The sequence below is a fragment of the Heteronotia binoei genome, chromosome 17, assembly GCF_032191835.1.
Source record: "Heteronotia binoei isolate CCM8104 ecotype False Entrance Well chromosome 17, APGP_CSIRO_Hbin_v1, whole genome shotgun sequence".
NCBI classification, from domain to species: domain Eukaryota; kingdom Metazoa; phylum Chordata; class Lepidosauria; order Squamata; family Gekkonidae; genus Heteronotia; species Heteronotia binoei.
The window spans coordinates 46844591-46861275 of record NC_083239.1 but is presented as its reverse complement, the minus strand read 5'-3'; the positions used below and the strand labels follow the sequence as shown (position 1 = coordinate 46861275).

Below are 16685 nucleotides of genomic sequence, written 5' to 3'. Positions count from 1 at the left end.
CATCACATTTAAAGGGACCACACACCTTTTCAAACGCCTTCCTTCTATAGGAAATAATGAAGGATAGGGGCACTTTCTTTGGGGGCTTACAGAACCGGACCCCCTGGCCCAATCTTTTTGAAACTTGGGAAACTTGTTTTGAGGAAAGGCACTGAATGATATGCTGAAAATCTGTTGGCTCAAAAAACAGCCCCTCCTGAGCCTCAGCTACCCACAGATCAATTCTCCATTGTACCCTATGGGAATCAACCTCCATAGAGTATAATGGAGTGCCCAGCAGACATTTCCCTCCCTTCCCCCACTGCTTTCTAATGACCCTGAACCCATGTGGGGCCTCCAAACTGAGGGATCCCCTGCCCCCACCTGGGGATTGGCAACCCTAAGGTCTCCTAATCCAGGGATTGTTATGCAGCTGTATCTACTACTCAATGGCCAAGGTAGGTGGGGAGGAAGAGGGGAAACCCTCAGAACGGTTCAGGAGCTGTGCTCCTGTGAGCTCCTGCAGAATCTGAGGCCTGGTCAGAAGAATCACAAACCTGACCATTTCCCTCTCGCCTGCGTTGGCTTTGCTAGACATCTGCCCTGATTCCTCTCTCCTGAAAGAGAAGCAAGATGCCATCTCCTTGCTGCTAGCTGCTGCTAGGATAGGCATTGCCTCCAAATGGAAGGAGCCCCCAAGAGATTTCACTGGGCAGATGGAATGAAAAAAATACGGATACCATTTATCGGGGGGATAGTGGGTGGGTTTAAATAAACTGTAATGATGGGTTTAAATTAAGAGTGGGAAGGTATCGACTGGACATTAGGAAAAACCCTTTTTTATAATAAAAGTTGTTCTGCAGTGGAATCAGCTCCAGAGGAAGGTGATGAGCTCCCTCTCCCTGGGGATTTTTAAGCAGCGGTTGGACAAACATTTGTCAGTGATGCTCTAGATGTGGAAGGACTGAAGTGGTGTGACTGATATACATTGGTGTGACATTGGTTCTTAAATCTGTACCATGTTGCATTCTGGGCCCACTGCCTACCAGCTATGCATGGCTCTGCTCAGCTATGTATGGCTCTGTTCACTGTGCTGGAGAGCCAGTTTGGTGTAGTGGTTAAGTGTGCGGACTCTTATCTGGGAGAACCAGGTTTGATTCCCCACTCCTCCACTTGCACCTGCTGGAATGGCCTTGGGTCAGCCATAGCTCTGGCAGAGGTTGTCCTTGAAAGGGCAGCTGCTGTGAGAGCCCTCTCCAGCCCCACCCACCTCACAGGGTGTCTGTTGTGAGGGGAGAAGACATAGGAGATTGTAAGCCGCTCTGAGTCTCTGATTCAGGGAGAAGGGCAGGATATAAATCTGCAATTCTTCTTCTTCTTCTGGATTCCTCGTCTGATGAAGTGTGCTTAGAGAGCACACGAAAGCTTACGTTCGAAATAAAAACTGGTTGGTCTTAAAGGTGCCACTTGACTCCTGCTTTGTTCAGCTGCTTCAGACCAACACGGCTGCCCGCTTGGATCTATCTGATATACATCTAACATATACTGAACGCCATCTGAAGCGAGAAAATATCAAATACGATTAGCACCAAACTGTTTTAATTGTTCTTAACTGTTTAAATTTGCTTTAATTGTTCAGTTGTTCTGATCTTACTGGTTGTGAGCCGCTCAGCAATTTCATCGAATGCCCACGAGTTCTTGTATTGTGAGAAAGGGAGAAAAGTACTTCTTTCTCTACTTTCTCCATCCCATGCATAATCTTGTAAACCTCTATCATGTCACCCCTCAGTCGATGTTTCTCCAAGCTAAAGAGCCCCGAGCATTTTAACCTTTCTTCCTAGGAAAAGTGTTCCAAGCCTTTAATCATTCTAGTTGCCCTTTTCTGCACTTTCCCCAATGCTATAATATCCTTTTTGAGGTGCGGTGACCAGAATTCCAAATGAATACTCCAGGTATCTCCAGGTGAACTGATCTCTTGTCACCTGGAGATCAGTTGTAACCCCACCAGGAGATCTCCAGTCTCCAGGCAAGACTTTTGGAAAATTGTAACTTAACTGTGTGCAAAGAATTAAAATCTTGCTGTGCTCTGATACAGTTGTTGAAAGCTGGTCAAAGCTTCTTGTGAAATGAGGGAATGTAAAGCGCTACCTCGTCGCTGTGTGATGCTGTGTACTTAATACATTTGGAATTGAAACCATTCAGATACACTACGGGGACCGATTTCCCACTCACCCTACGCCGCTCTGACGTTCCTCTTTTCAGTGCGGCGTCCTTCCGATTTCCCACTACCTGCCCCGGGGCTTCAGCTACATCAGACCCAACCGAATTGGTACACTACTGGCCGGTCTCAAATTTGCCCTTTTTGGGCAAAGTTATTGAGAGGGCCGTTGTGCTGCAGCTGCAGAGCTTTCTGGAGGACGCTTCCACCTTAGATCCATTCCAGTCCGGCTTCCGCCTGGGACATGGGACGGAGACAGTCTTGGTCGCTCTCATGGATGATCTCCAGAGACATCTGGATAGAGGCGGCATGGCGGTTTTGCTGCTGTTAGACCTATCGGCTGCGTTGGATATCGTCGATCACCGGCTGCTGGCCCGCCACCTCGCTGACGCAAGGATTCAGGGGTCAGCTTTACAGTGGCTTTCCTCTTTCCTTGAGGGTCGGGGACAAAGGGTGGCAATTGGGGGAGAGCTATCCCAGAGACACTCACTTAAATGTGGGGTGCCGCATGGAGCAGTTCTCTCTCCGATGTTATTTAACATCTTTATGCGCCCCCTTGCCCAGATTCCCCGGAGATATGGGCTGGGTCACCCAGCTCTATCTATTGATGGGTGACCGGACTGACAATGCCCCGGAAAATCTGAACCGGGCGTTGCAAGCCGTGGCAGACTGGATTAAGCTGAGCGGGCTGAAACTGAACCCAGCAAAGACAGGTCCTTTGCCTGGGTCGCGGCAGTTTAGGGAATGGGGTCTCTCTCCCAGTTTTTGACGGGGCGCAACTGGTAGCAGTGCGCAGAGTTAAGAGCTTGGGAGTTCTACTGGAGCCTTCCTTGACAATGGAGGCCCAGATAGCAGCCACTGCCAAGTCCGCCTTTTTTCATCTTAGACGGGCGAGGCAGTTGGCCTTCTTCCTGGAGCGTGGCAACCTGGCAACAGTGATCCACGCAATGGTCACCTCGAGGTTAGACTACTGTAATGCCCTCTACATGGGGCTGCCCCTGTACCGAACCTGGAAACTGCAGCTAGTGCAAAATGCAGCAGCCAGGCTGCTATTGGGACTGCCTTGGTGGGAACATGTGCAGTCTGGGCTGCGGGAGTTGCACTGGCTGCCAATTGTTTACCAGGTTCGTTACAAGGTGCTGGTCATCACCTTTAAAGCCCTATATGGTCGAGGACCTGCCTACCTTAGGGACCGCCTCTCTCCATATGTTCCCCAGAGAGCACTGCGATCAAGCTCAAAAAATCTTCTCGAAATCCCTGGGCCAAAAGAAACCAAATTAAAAACTACTAGAGAACAGGCGTTCTCCACAAAGGCCCCCCAATGGTGGAATCAACTGCCGGAAGAGGTGCGGGCCCTACGGGATCTTAACCAGTTCCGTAGGGCCTGCAAAACTGCCCTCTTCCAGCTAGCTTTTTAAGACGGAACTCTTGATAATATCAATAACACCGAGCCATCTTACACATAATTGATTGTACTATAATTGTCATACTGTTTTATTGGTTTTACTGTTTAAATTATTAATTATATTATATATTGTTTTATTTGTATCATGGTTTTACCATGTCTTGTTAGCCGCCCTGAGCCTGCCTAGGCGGGGAGGGCGAGTTATAAATAAAAAGTTTATTTATTTATCACTACCTGGAGATTAGGCAACAGAAAAAAAGTCACACGGATAGGAGACGGAAAATGAACAACAGCTCCGTGTAGAATACACATCAGTCTCTTATTTTCAAAAAAGCCACTCAAAATATTGGTATGATATTTCAAATTTCACTTTTCAAAATAAGTCCGAATTTGTACAAGGTAGGCACAAAATACTCCAACGCACTTTCCGTATCAGCTTACAGGCATAACCGGTCTAAATTCTCCTGTTTTGCAACTGCTTTATCCAAGCCACATTTTCCAATACTTCGCTTATGAGTGTTTTTACACTGACAGTTTGTGACTCTCTGTCACCGCATTGGAAACTCACCTTTTACATTACCTACCATTCTCACAACTGTTTTGCATCGTTGCTGCCCGAAGCATCTACATTTGTTTCAGTCACATGAGTTTTGGAGCTGCTTCTGCAACGTTTTTCTCCGCACTAGTTTTGATCTGGTCTTTTCTCTACAGGCGTTTCAAACTTGTATTGTAGAAGCTTTAAAAGACTCCTCCAAAAGCCACCACGAGGTGCAGTCATTTGCGTGAGAACTGACAGCACTTGAAGTTTTTACATATCGTTGCTTGCCTCATCTAGTAATTTAAATTTGTATTGTTTTTGCAGTGTGATTCTCAAGCAACCGTATACATTTAACTAAGCGCTGCTATTTCAGCTGCTCTCTGATCAGAGACACCCTCCCTCTAAACTGAAATGCTTAAATGTAAAAGGAAAATAATTAAAGCGGAACGGTGGCAGGCGATTTGAAGACTCTAAAACTCCGGTTCAAACTGAATGTAAAAACACCCACACGCTTATATTTCTCACACTTCTATGTCATTTTCAGTGAAGGCTGGAGAAAACTTAATGAGAATGAAGTGTGAGAAATATAAGCAACGTATTGGAAAACGTGGCATGGATCAAGTAGTTTGCGAAACAGGAGAATTTAGACAGGTTAAGCCTGTAAGCTGATACTGAAAGCGTGTTGGAGTATTTTGTGCCTACGTTGTGCAAATCTGTACTCACTTTGAAAAGTAAAATTTGAAATGCCATACCAATATTTTGAGTGGCTTTTTTGAAGATAAGAGACTGATAAGAGGTGTATTCTACACGGAGCTGTTGCTTATTTTGTGAGTACCTGGAGGTTGGCAACCTTACGCAGGGTCTAGCTTTTCCCCCCTTCCCTCCCCACCCGCCTTTTCCTGGCTAACTGTGGCTCCACAAAGTAATGCTGAAACCTCTGCTTTTGCTTCCCAGAAGAGCGGCACGGCCGAAGCACCAAGGTGATCCAAGCCGATTTCACGCGGAACGCAGAACTCTACGAGCCTCTTGGAGCTGCTTTGCAGGGTCTAGAGATTGGCATTCTGGGTAAATCCTAATCTTTGAACTTGCCTGTCTCACACACAAAGGTCCCACCTTTTGAACCCCAGTCTACGCAAACGACTCGTATTCTGCCAATGGAAGCTAGGGTTGTCAAGTCCAATTCAAGAAAGACCTGGGGACTTTGGGGGTGGAGCTGGGAGACTTTGGGGGTGGAGCCAGGCAACATTGGGGTGGAGCCAAGAGCAAGGCTGTGCCAAGCTTAACTGAACTCCAAAGGGAGATCTGGCCATCACATTTAAAGGGACTACACACCTTTTAAATGTCCTCCTTCCATTTGGCAATAATGAAGAATAAGGGAACCTTCTTTTGGGGCTCATAGAATTGGACCCCCTAGTCCAATCTTTTTGACATTTGGAGGCTGTTTACCTCCAAGGTTAACCAGCTGGGCAGTGGGCAAGCACCGTTGGCAGTCTCTGCTCAGACTAGAGCAGGGCGGGGTGAAGCAGGGGTGGCCAACATAACGGGACTTCCGTCGCCTCATCCAAAACCCCATCTAAACTTCTCCATTTTACATGGTTTGCAGAAGTGCTGTGTTTATTTTTATTCATTTATTTCTGAACATTTCTATCCCACTCCTCTGAAAGCAGCTCGGAGCGGCTTCCAACAATATTGAAATCAGTACAATAAATACAATAAAATAGCTACATATCGATAAAATCACATACTATAAAACAGGCGTCGTATACAGCAGACTGCAGTCAATAATAACGTTAATGGCCATGTGGCCTGTTGATCTTACGTTCAGCAAAAGTATTCTTATTGCAAAGAACCCACAGAGGGACACATCGCTCTTGCCAGAGGCATCAAGATATCAGCTGAAGGCCACCCGGAAAAGCTCGGTCTTACAGGCCCTGTGGAATTGAAGCAAGTCCCACAGAGCCCTGGTCTCCTCTGACAGCTGGTTCCATAGCATAGGAGCCAAAGCTAAAAATGCCCTGGCTCTAGTCAAAGGCAGCCTGACTTCTTTCGGGCTGGGGATAGATAAACAGGGTTGTGAACTCGACCATAGTGCTCTCCGGGGAATGTATGGAGAAAGGCAGTTCCGGGGGTATGCTGGCCTCTGTTTCCACGGGCTCCAAAAGACTGGGGACTCCTTTCTCTAACTAATAACGGTGCCCTTTGGTCTTTCTGCAGTGAACAATGTTGGCATTGGCTTTGGGCATCTCACGGAATTCCTTTCTACAGACCACCTGGACAAGGTGAGCACGCTCCTTGGCCATAGCGCTGTCTGGAGTTCTTCGTCTTTTCTCAGGCACTGATCTAAGCTCCCCCAGCTTCTTCCCTGGCTCTGAAATGTCTTACTTACTCAGACAGGGCTTTTTTGGAGAAAAGGCCCAGCAGGAACTCACTTGCATATTAGGCCACACCCTGTGACATCACCATTGTTTCACATAGGGCTTTTTTTGTAGAAAAAGCTCAGAAGTAACTCATTTGTATATTAGGCCACACCCCCTGATGCCAAGCCAGCCGGAACTGTGTTTCTGTGCGTTCCTGCTCAAAAAAAAGCCATGGTAACGCACACCCCTCCAATGGAGGGGCCATACAGTTGGAAGAATTGCCAACTCCTGGTTGGGAAATACCTGGAGATTTTGGGAGTGGAGCCTGAGGAGGATGGGGTTTGGGAAGGGTAGGGGCCTCAGCAAGGTACAATGCCACAGAGTGCACCCTTCCAAGCAGCCATTTTCTCCAGAGGTAATACAATATAAGTAACTGGTACCGATGAGAGAGAGTCGGCAGCAGAGGTTTAGAGCATGTGTTGATCCGTGTCTGAAACAGTTACCGTGGCTCCGGAAAACGGTGAGAAAAGAGGCTGACGAAGTATGAGACAAGCGAAACCGTGAGGACTCCTTTCTATACGGTTCCTCCTTATTCTCTCCATTGCAACGTCACAAGTGGAACTTTTAAGGACTCCATCCTATAGCACTCACCTGAACTTTGCTAAGGCTGTTTCCTCTGTAGAAATTTCAAAGTGTATGAACCGGGGCAGTACCAGTACCTTATTGTTCCTTGGTCCTTTTTTATATTTACACTAAATCAAATGCCTGTGCACACATTGGGAGTGTAAATATCTTTATCGTTGACCGGTGGTTTTTGTAAATATTCAGTTTTCTCCAGAGGAGCTGACCTCTGTCTGCTGGAGGTCAGTTGTAATCCCAGGAGATCTCTAGCCGCCCCCCCTGGTCTGGCACTCCCTACCAAGCAGCCAAATTGCTAATACCGTGTTCTCTACTGCTCTTTATAGTACATAGATGACATTGTCCACTGCAACATCCTTTCGACTGTAAAGGTGAGTGAAATGGAGACCCAGTCCCTGCTGGGCTCCCCCTATTCCCCCCACCCCCGATTGCAACCCTCTGAGCCTGCACGCGCTGCCAGCAACTGAGCCGCTCTTTGCCTGACTTGCCTGGTGCGGCTGCTGCTGGCGTCGTCGCCAAGTTTGCCTCTCGCTGCCTCTCCCCCGCAGCTTTGTCAAAGGGGCTTTGCAGAAGGGGCCTGCAGGCTGCAGCGGGGGCCATGGGAGGTGGAACGGGCGCTCAGACTCTGAGATCATTTGCAAGAGGGCCCCCGAGATTTTGACTGCCTAGGGCAGGGGTGGGGAACAGTGGTTCTCCAGATGTTTTTTGCCTACAACTCCCATCAGCCCCAGCCATTGGCCATGCTGGCTGGGGCTGATGGGAGTTGTAGGCAAAAAACATCTGGAGAGCCACTGTTCCCCACATCTGGCCTAGGGGCTTCCACGGGGTTTAATCCGGCCCTGCTGCTGGGTACCAGAATTGTCCATCACTCATTCCGGACATCATGCCTGTGGGAGGTGCAGGGTGCGGGGGAGAGAAGGAAGACCCAGACTCATTTGCCCCACAACCTCAGGTTGTGCTTCTAGGCCAGGGTTGGCCAAACTTGCTTAACATAAGAGCCAAATAGAATAAACGTCAGATGTTTGAGAGCTGTAAAGACATGAACATCGGATGTTTGAGAGCCACAAGACTGGAAGGAAGGAAGGCAAATAGATTGGGGGAAGGAGGGAGAGGTGGAAAGAAAGCAACTTTAACGTTAAAAGCATTCTCCCAGCCACCAGCTGGCTTGGCTTGGAGAAGGGATTTAAAGAGAGAAATGCCTTCTCCAAGTCGGCTGATGGGGCAGCAGGGGCTTCAAGAGCCACACAATACAAGTGAAAGAGCCACATGTGGCTCCCGAGCCGCCGTTTGGCCACCCTCGTTCTAGGTCTTTTTAAAAACAGCTGGTTTCGCAGCGTCAGAATGTTGCTTATTTGTTATCCCCCGAGTTCTGCAATCTGGGGAATGGCTGGCTGAGGTTGAGAGATGGGTGCTGGCAAAGAGGGAAGAGACTGGATAAGCAAGAGGGGATTCAGAGGGGATTGGATAAGCATATGGAGCAGAGGTCTATCAGTGACTATTAGCCACGGCTTATCGTTGGAACTCTCTGTCTGGGGCAAGTGATGCTCTATTCTGGGTGCTTGGTGGGGGGCAGCAGTGGGAGGGCTTCTAGTGTCCTGGCACCACTGGTGGACCTCCTGATGGCACTTGGGGTTTTTTTGGCCACTGGGTGACACAGAGTGTTGGACTGGATGAGACATTGACCTGATCCAACATGGCTTCTCTTACGTTCTATGAGATCGGGGCCTGGTTTCTTGCCATTTATCATGACAGACTCGTTCTTCTCTTCACAGATGACACAGATCGTCCTTCCTCAGATGGTTGCCAGGTAGGAGACCAGGAGAGGCCATTAGAGCTGGTTTGGTGTAGTGGTTAAGTGCACGGACTCTTATCTGGGAGAACCAGGTTCAATTCCCCACTCCTCCACATGCACCTGCTGAGTGACCTTGGGTCAGTCATAACTCTTTCAGAGCTGTTCCTCTCAAGAGCAGTTTCTGTCAGAGCTCTCTCAGCTCCACCTACCTCACGGGGTGTCTGTTGTGGGAAGGGGAAGGGAAGAGTGAACTTGTGGATCACCTGACAAAAATATGTAATCTTTCATTGAAATCTGCCTCCGTTCCTGAGGACTCCCCAGAGGAGATCCAAGAAATCACAGGCCAGTCAGTCTGACTTCAATACCTAGCTGCCCTCAGACTCCTTCAGGTAGTGAAGGGTGGGGTATAAATCCAATCTCTTCCCCTTCTGAGGGCTGTCCTGCCTAACTCACAGTCCCATCCTTGATTTGTCTCTGCCCTGACATGAATGGCCCCAGGCCAGTCTAACTTCATCAGATCTCAGAAAGCAGGACCAACTCTAGCTAGCATTTGGATCATTGTGCTTCTTGTGCACAGACAGACAGATGTGAATTGGGTGGATGGAGAGAGAGAGAGAGACTGAAGAGGATGTGTGGAAAGATAGATGATAGCTAGCTGGATGGATGGATGGATGAGGAGAGAGAGAGACTGAAAAGGATATGTGAAAAGATGGATGGATAGAGAGATGGATAGATAGAGGGACAGACATACAGACGGATAGATGGATAGACAAATAGATGAATAGATAGATGGATACAGGGGTGGAATTCTAGCAGGAGCTTCTTTGCATATTAGGCCACACACCCCTGATGTAGCCAGTCCTCCAAGAGCTTACAAGGCTCTTTTTTGTAAGCTCTTGAAGGATTGGCTACATTAGAGGGGTGTGGCCTAATATGCAAAGGATCTCCTGCTAGAATTCTACCCCTGGATGAGAGACCGCCAGGGGTGTCCAGGGTTGCTACGCAGAGGCAGGCAATGGCCAACCACCTCTGAACATCTCTTGTCTCGGAATCCCTACGGGCTTGCCATATGTCATCTGTGACTTGAGGACACTTTTCACCACCACCCCTCATGTGTCCCCGTCGTTTGTCCCCGCCACGTATTTTGGAGCACTCCAGTTCGATTTTGGACCTGCGAGCGAATGACAAGACCCCTGCCATAATATAAGTGTACAGAATAACATCAGGAAGATCACCGCCGTTTAAACTATGGAATGACCCAGACATTTGGAACTGGTTTTAGATTGTTGTTTTAAATTAATGTATAATTTAAATGTTGTTTTAAATCACCTTATATTGTATATTGTATAATTTTATTGAACTGTTGTTAGCCGCCCTGAGCCTGCCTAGGCGGGGAGGGCGGGATATAAATAAAATTTATTATTATTATTATTATAAGACGTTGTCCTAACTCACTGCAATGCCTCTCCCTGTAGGAAGAAAGGGATCATCATAAACATGTCCTCCGTACTAGGCCGGCGGCCCTTTCCGATGTCGATTATGTACAGCGGAACCAAGGTAAAGGGGACACTCTCATCTCCGTCACCTTCGTCCGAGATAACGTTTTGGGTTACAAAGCACAGGAGGACGTTAGTGGTGGGATGACACTGAGAAATAGCAGAAGCTTTCTGGCTAGTCATGCGCAAAAGGACTAGCATAACAGCAGGGCTTTTTTTGTAGGAGGAACTCCTTTGCATATTAGGCCACACCCTCCTGGTGTAGCCAATCCTCCTGGAGCTTACAGTAGACCCCGTAAGAAGAGCCCTGTAAGCTCTTGGAGGATTGGCTACATCAGGAGGGTGTGTGGCCTAATATGCAAAGGAGTTCCTGCTACAAAAAGAGCCCTGAGAGCATCATGGAACTAAATCTGTTAAGCAGGAAACATCATCGTGTGTGCAGGCTTGGCGTTATATATAAAATAAAGGCGAGACTAAGCAGGTGAGGGAACGACCCCGCGATGGTTGGATGCTTTGTGGACAGAATCCTGGACTAGATGGTGTCGGCGGAGTAATTAACGCAGCAGTGGTGCACAACCTGATTAAAGAGCAGATAAAGGTTTATTTAGGAACTAATATATTTGACAGGAGAGGGAGAGAGAGATTCCCAAAGCTTATTTTTTTGTAGCAGGAAATCATTTGCATATTAGGCCACACCCTCCTGTTGTAGCCAATCCTCCTGGAGCTTACAGTAGGCCCTGTAAGAAGAGCCCTGTAAGCTCTTGGAGGATTGGCTACATCAGGGGGTGCGGGCTAATATGCAAAGGAGTTCCTGCTGCAAAAAAAGCCCTGCCTACCAGGTTGGATTTAGACTAAATGTTCCTTCAGTAAACTGGAACTTTACTGCCTTCCCCCACTGTTGACCACAGATCTGCCTGAAAAGCTGCTTGTGGATATTGAATGGCCATGAACAAGGACTTGGAAGGGGTCTAAAGCAGGAAGGGGAGGAAATGGATTGAAATTGCTGATTTAATCTCAGAATGGATTTTAGATTTACTGGTACAGCAAGCCGGGAATTTGTATCCAGGCCTTTTTTTTTTTTTTTAGCAGAAATGCACAGGAACGCAGTTTCGGCTTGCTTGGTGTCAAGGGGTGTGGCCTAATATGCAAATGAGTTCCTGCTGGGCTTTTTCTACAAAAGAAGCCTGGTGCGAAACAATACAATATAGAGAAAAACCGCCGAAATAAACAATACTTTAAACGATCAACGAGTTATCTTAATTTGATTTATATGAACACCTTCCCACATCATAAGCAATACACCAAGTCCAGCTTTTAAAAGTCCGTGACAAGTAGCTTCCGTAGTCCTGTGGTATACTGAACCGAAAAGTTTTTCGACGATGCCACGCATGTAATAAAGGGCAAAGAAGTTTCCAGTGTTCTGAAGATTCCAAACCAGTAGAAACAGACAGTAATTCCACAGGAAAAGATCACAGGAGAGGATGAGAGAATTTGCCAAATCTAGACCTTCGCGGCAGTTTTGCAACCTTTGTCTGCTCTCTCTCTCGTGTACGCAGTTCATTCCGCGGAGCCACAGTGTGCAATATTATTACATAGGTTCAACGCCCACTTATTCTGTTCTCTATCTATGTATCTATTTAGTAGCATGAACCAAGTGAAACCCAACAGTCTGAATTCACAATCGTCTTCTTTGTACAAACTTGTGTGTATATATGAGTGTTAGTTCGGAATAATTTTTGACAAGAATATAGCATTTTGATTATTTGTACGAATTTTCACGTTGACTTTATTTAGTGTTTGAGGTTCTGGCTTCCCTTTTTTGACTTCCCACCTGGAAGTTAGAAACTCTACTCTCTCTTTTTTTAAGGTGGGGGGGGGCATCAGTCAGTTAACAGAGCCCCGTGGCGCAGAGTGGTAAAGCTGCAGTACTGCAGTCCAAACTCTCTGCTCAACCTGAGTTCGATCCTGGCAGAAGCTGGGTTCAGGTAGGTGACTCAAAGTTGACTCAGCCTTCCATCCTTCCGAGGTCGGTAAAAGGAGTCCCCAGCTTGCTGGGGGGGAAGTGTAGATGACTGGGGAACGGAAGGGTAAACCACCTCATAACAAAGTCTGCCGTGAAAACGTCATGATGCAACGTCACCCCAGAGTGGGAAACGACTGGTGCTTGCACAGGGGACTACCTTGACCTTCAGTCAGTTAGGAGCTTTTGAAGTTTGAGCTGGCAGTGCTGACTTGCTTTTTGTAGCATGATTCTTAGACCCAAACAAGCTTTGCCTGCAATCACGGGGTGGCCTGTTTAGATGAAGCCGATGCCGCTTGCCATGGGTGGAATGACGGATCTTTTCTTCCTCTTTTGTCTCCTCCAGACCTTCGACGACTTCTTCTCCCGAGCGTTGGACATCGAATACCGTCCCAAAGGCATCATTGTCCAGGTATCGTGGCCTTGACCTACCTGGGCGGGAACACCAAAGTGGCACTTTTGAGGGGGGTTGGCCACTGTGTGACACGGAGCGTTGGACTGGATGGGCCATTGGCCTGATCCAACATGGCTTCTCTGATGCTCTTATGTCTGGGGCAGGGATGCTCTGTATTCTTAGTGCTTGGGGGGGGGCAACAGTAGGAGGGCTTCTGGGAGTTCTAGCCCCACTGATGGAACTCCTGATGGCTCCTGAGTTTTGGCTATCATGTGGTAGAGTTTTGGATTGGACAGGCCACTGGCCTGATCGAACATGGCTTCTCTTATGTTCTTATGTCTGGGGCAGGGATGCTCTGTATTCTTGGTGCCTGGGGGGAACAGTGGGAGGGCTTCTGGAGTTCTGGCCCCACTGGTGGACCTTCTGAGAGCCCCTGGGTTTTGGCCACTGTGTGACACAGTGTTGGACTGGATGGGCCATTGGCCTGATCCAACATGGCTTCTCTTATGTTTTTATGTTGCAGTTTGTGGTTGATGTTTCACAGAATTTGGCAGTGTTCCTGCTTGGGTTGCCAGGTCTAACTCAGGAAATATCTGGAGACTTTGGGGGTGGAGCCAGGAGCCTTTGGGGGTGGAGCCTGGAGCAAGGTGGTGACAAGCGTGATTGAAGGGAGTTCTGGCCATCACGTACCTTTTAAATCCCTTCCTTCCATTGGAAATGACAGAGGATGGGAACACCTTTTTTTTTGGGGGGGGGGGGGGCTCATAGAATTGGACCCCCTGCTCCAATACAGTCTGGAGATGAGCTGTAATTCCAGGGGATCTCCAGGCCTCACCTGCAGGCTTAGGACTGCCAGACTCCCTCGTGGAAGTGGGGGCCTCCCATCTCCAGGCCCTGCCCCAGCCGCTAATCTGCTGGCTGGTGGAAGGTCTTATCCATAGAAAGAGGAAGGCCAAGGCCATATTGCCGGTATTCAGGGGTCACTTCATAGAAAAGTAGGTAGTGGAGCTCATCCAGGGATTGTTACACAGCTGCACCTACTATTCAACGGACAAGGAGGTGGAACTCTCAGCAGGAGGAGGTGGAAGAAGAAGACAAAAAAGAAGACCGCAGAGCTATACCCCACCCTTCTTTCTGAATCAGAGACTCAGACCGGCTTATCATCTCCTATATCTTCTCCCCTCACAACAGACACCCTGTAAGGTGGGTGGGGCTGAGAGGGCGCTCACAGCAGCTGCCCTTTCAAGGACAACCTCTGCCAGAGCTATGGCTGACCCAAGGCCATTCCAGCAGCTGCAAGTGGAGGAGTGGGGAATCAAGCCCGGTTCTCCCAGATAAGAGTCTGCCCTTTCAAGGACAACCTCTGCCAGAGCTATGGCTGACCCAAGGCCATTCCAGCAGCTGCAAGTGGAGGAGTGGGGAATCAAGCCCGGTTCTCCCAGATAAGAGTCCGCGCACTTAACCGCTACACCAAACTGGCTCTCAGAACCCTCAGAAAGGTTCAGGAGGTGCGCTGCTGTGAGCTCCCGCTGAATCCGAGGCCTGCCGGCGTCACACAGGAAGTGATATCACAACAGCAACATCTGGATGATGCTCTTGTATATGGGCAAAAACTGTATGGTAGAAGCAGGTCTTACCGTAGAGTTTTTCCTCAAACACTAGAGCGTCACCTGGAAGTTGCTATCGTGATGATAATCATTTCCTGTGCAATGCTGGCCATGCAGCCTAGGCCTTCCTCGTTCTCCTGGTAAGTCTCCCCGTTGCCCACTGGTTGTCAGGAGGGACCAGGCAACCCTATGGAGGCTGACAACCCTTACTGCAACCCTAACTGCAGGCAGGGCCGGCATGTGGGTGTCGGCAAACTAGGCGATTGCCTAGGGCGCCAGGTCCCAGCATTTTTTCTCAGCTCCCCTGATCCCTCAATGCCGAGAAAGAGTTTCCCTTCCCCAGCATCCTCCAAGGGTGCTGGGGAAGCAAAGGGCCAAATGATCTGGCCTCGCTCAGCTTTCCTGTGCTACGGGAAGGTTGAACCTTGGGGAGGGGCATTTGCATGGAGGGCTCCTCTTGAAGAGGAGCAAATGGGACCCCGCTTGGCTTTCCCACGGCGCAGAAAGGTCGGTCGCGGGGAGGCATTTGCCCTGCGGGCTCCTCAAGAGGAGCCCTCCATTCAAATGGGGCCTGATTCGGGGTGGTGCTGGGGGGCCTCCGCCACTGGAGGGTGTGGGGCGGGGCCTTACCTGAGGCGGCAAAAACCCCAGCGCCGGCCCTGACTGCAAGCTCCTGGCCTCAGGGTCTGCAGGCCCTCATCTCTCTCCTAATCATGACACTCTCTCTCTCTTTCCACAGAGTGTCTTGCCCCTGTTTGTCAACACCAATATGACCAGCCACTATAGAAAATTCCTCATGTCAACATCAGAGACCTTTGCCCACAAGGCCCTAAACACAGTTGGGATCGCCAGCAGAACTTCGGGCTGTCTTAGCCACAGCTTTCAGGTAAATCCAGCAGAAGGGGCCACATCATTGTTCTTCTTTTGCACAGACAGACAAACAGACAGATGTGAATTGGGTGGATGGAGAGAGAGACACAGAAAGAGACTGAAGAGGATGTGTGGAAAGATAGATGACAGCTGGATGGATGGATGGATGGATGGGGAGAGAGAGAGAGGGACTGAAAAGGATATGTGAAAAGATGGATGGATAGATAGACAGATAGATGGATGGATGAATGGATAGAGGGACAGAAGACGGATGGATGGATAGAGGGACAGAAGACAGATGGATAGATGGATAGACGGACAGATGGATGGATAGAGAGACAGAGGGACAGAAGACGATGGATAGATGGATAGACAGATGGATGGATGGATGGATAGATAGAGGGACAGACATACAGATGGATAGATGGATAGATAGATGGATACAAGGGTGGAATTCTAGCAGGAACTCCTTTGCATATTAGGCCACACACCCCTGATGTAGCCAATCCTCCAAGAGTTTACAAAAAAGAGCCTTGTAAGCTCTTGGAGGATTGGCTACATCAGGGGATGTGGCCTAATATGCAAAGGAGCTCCTGCTTGAATTCCACCCCTGAAAGTGACTGTGAAACCAGATAAGCTTTGTAAGGGAGGTACGATTTCACAGCTCACCTCTCTCTCTTCCCCTTTTCTGTTTCAGTACTTACTCATGAACAAGCTGTTCCCAGATTGGTTGCATTTAACATCTCTCGGAACATGGCTCGTCCATCGGATTTCGAACCTGTTGATGCACAAGTAGCTTTTCTTTTAGAAAATCTCGGCGACCAAGCGTGAGGCCTCCAGGTGGCTGGATGAGCAGAGCTTGCTGGGACCCCGGTCTAACCCCCTGACCCTGAAGCATGTGACAAAGTCAGTGGGCCTCCCTTTCAAAGCAGTATGCTTGGGGCGTCCGAGAGGCCTTGTTCTCCTCCAGACCGCTTTCCAGATTGGGATATTTTTTATCAGAAGTTCAGGAAATTTTCATTCCAAAGATTTGTTTCTTCCTCCAGACTGACTCTTGCCGATGAAGAAAGGCAGCGCTTGACATGCCCTGTGTTCTGTTATCCCTTCTCCTCTCTGCTTCCTCGTTCAGCATGTTCCTCTAGACCAGGGGTGGCCAAACTGCGGCTCGGAAGCCACATGTGGCTCTTTCACGCATATTGTGTGGCTCTCAAAGCCCCCACCGCCCTGTTGGCCAGCTTGGAGAATGCATTTAAAGTTAAAGTTGCCTTCTTCCTGTTGGAAATATGTTCTGTTCTGTATGTCCTTTGCAATGTTCTAAAGTTCCAGTCATTATAGGGTTAACACTGTGCCTGATTCCCTGTTGTCTGCAT

The 16685-nt window shown here is 48.6% G+C and overlaps 1 protein-coding gene across 1 annotated transcript in view; it reads left to right on the top strand.

Moving 5' to 3' along the window:
- The window catches only part of LOC132585700 (very-long-chain 3-oxoacyl-CoA reductase-like), a 111940-nt gene extending 95823 nt beyond the window's left edge, over positions 1–16117 (top strand). The window contains exons 7-11 of the mRNA XM_060257571.1: positions 8909–8943; positions 10404–10485; positions 12791–12856; positions 15185–15331; positions 16013–16117. Coding sequence (XP_060113554.1) covers positions 8909–8943; positions 10404–10485; positions 12791–12856; positions 15185–15331; positions 16013–16111 — 429 coding nt within the window. The 3' untranslated portion in view covers positions 16112–16117. The remainder of the gene's footprint in view (positions 1–8908; positions 8944–10403; positions 10486–12790; positions 12857–15184; positions 15332–16012) is intronic.
- The last annotated feature ends 568 nt before the right edge of the window (positions 16118–16685 follow it).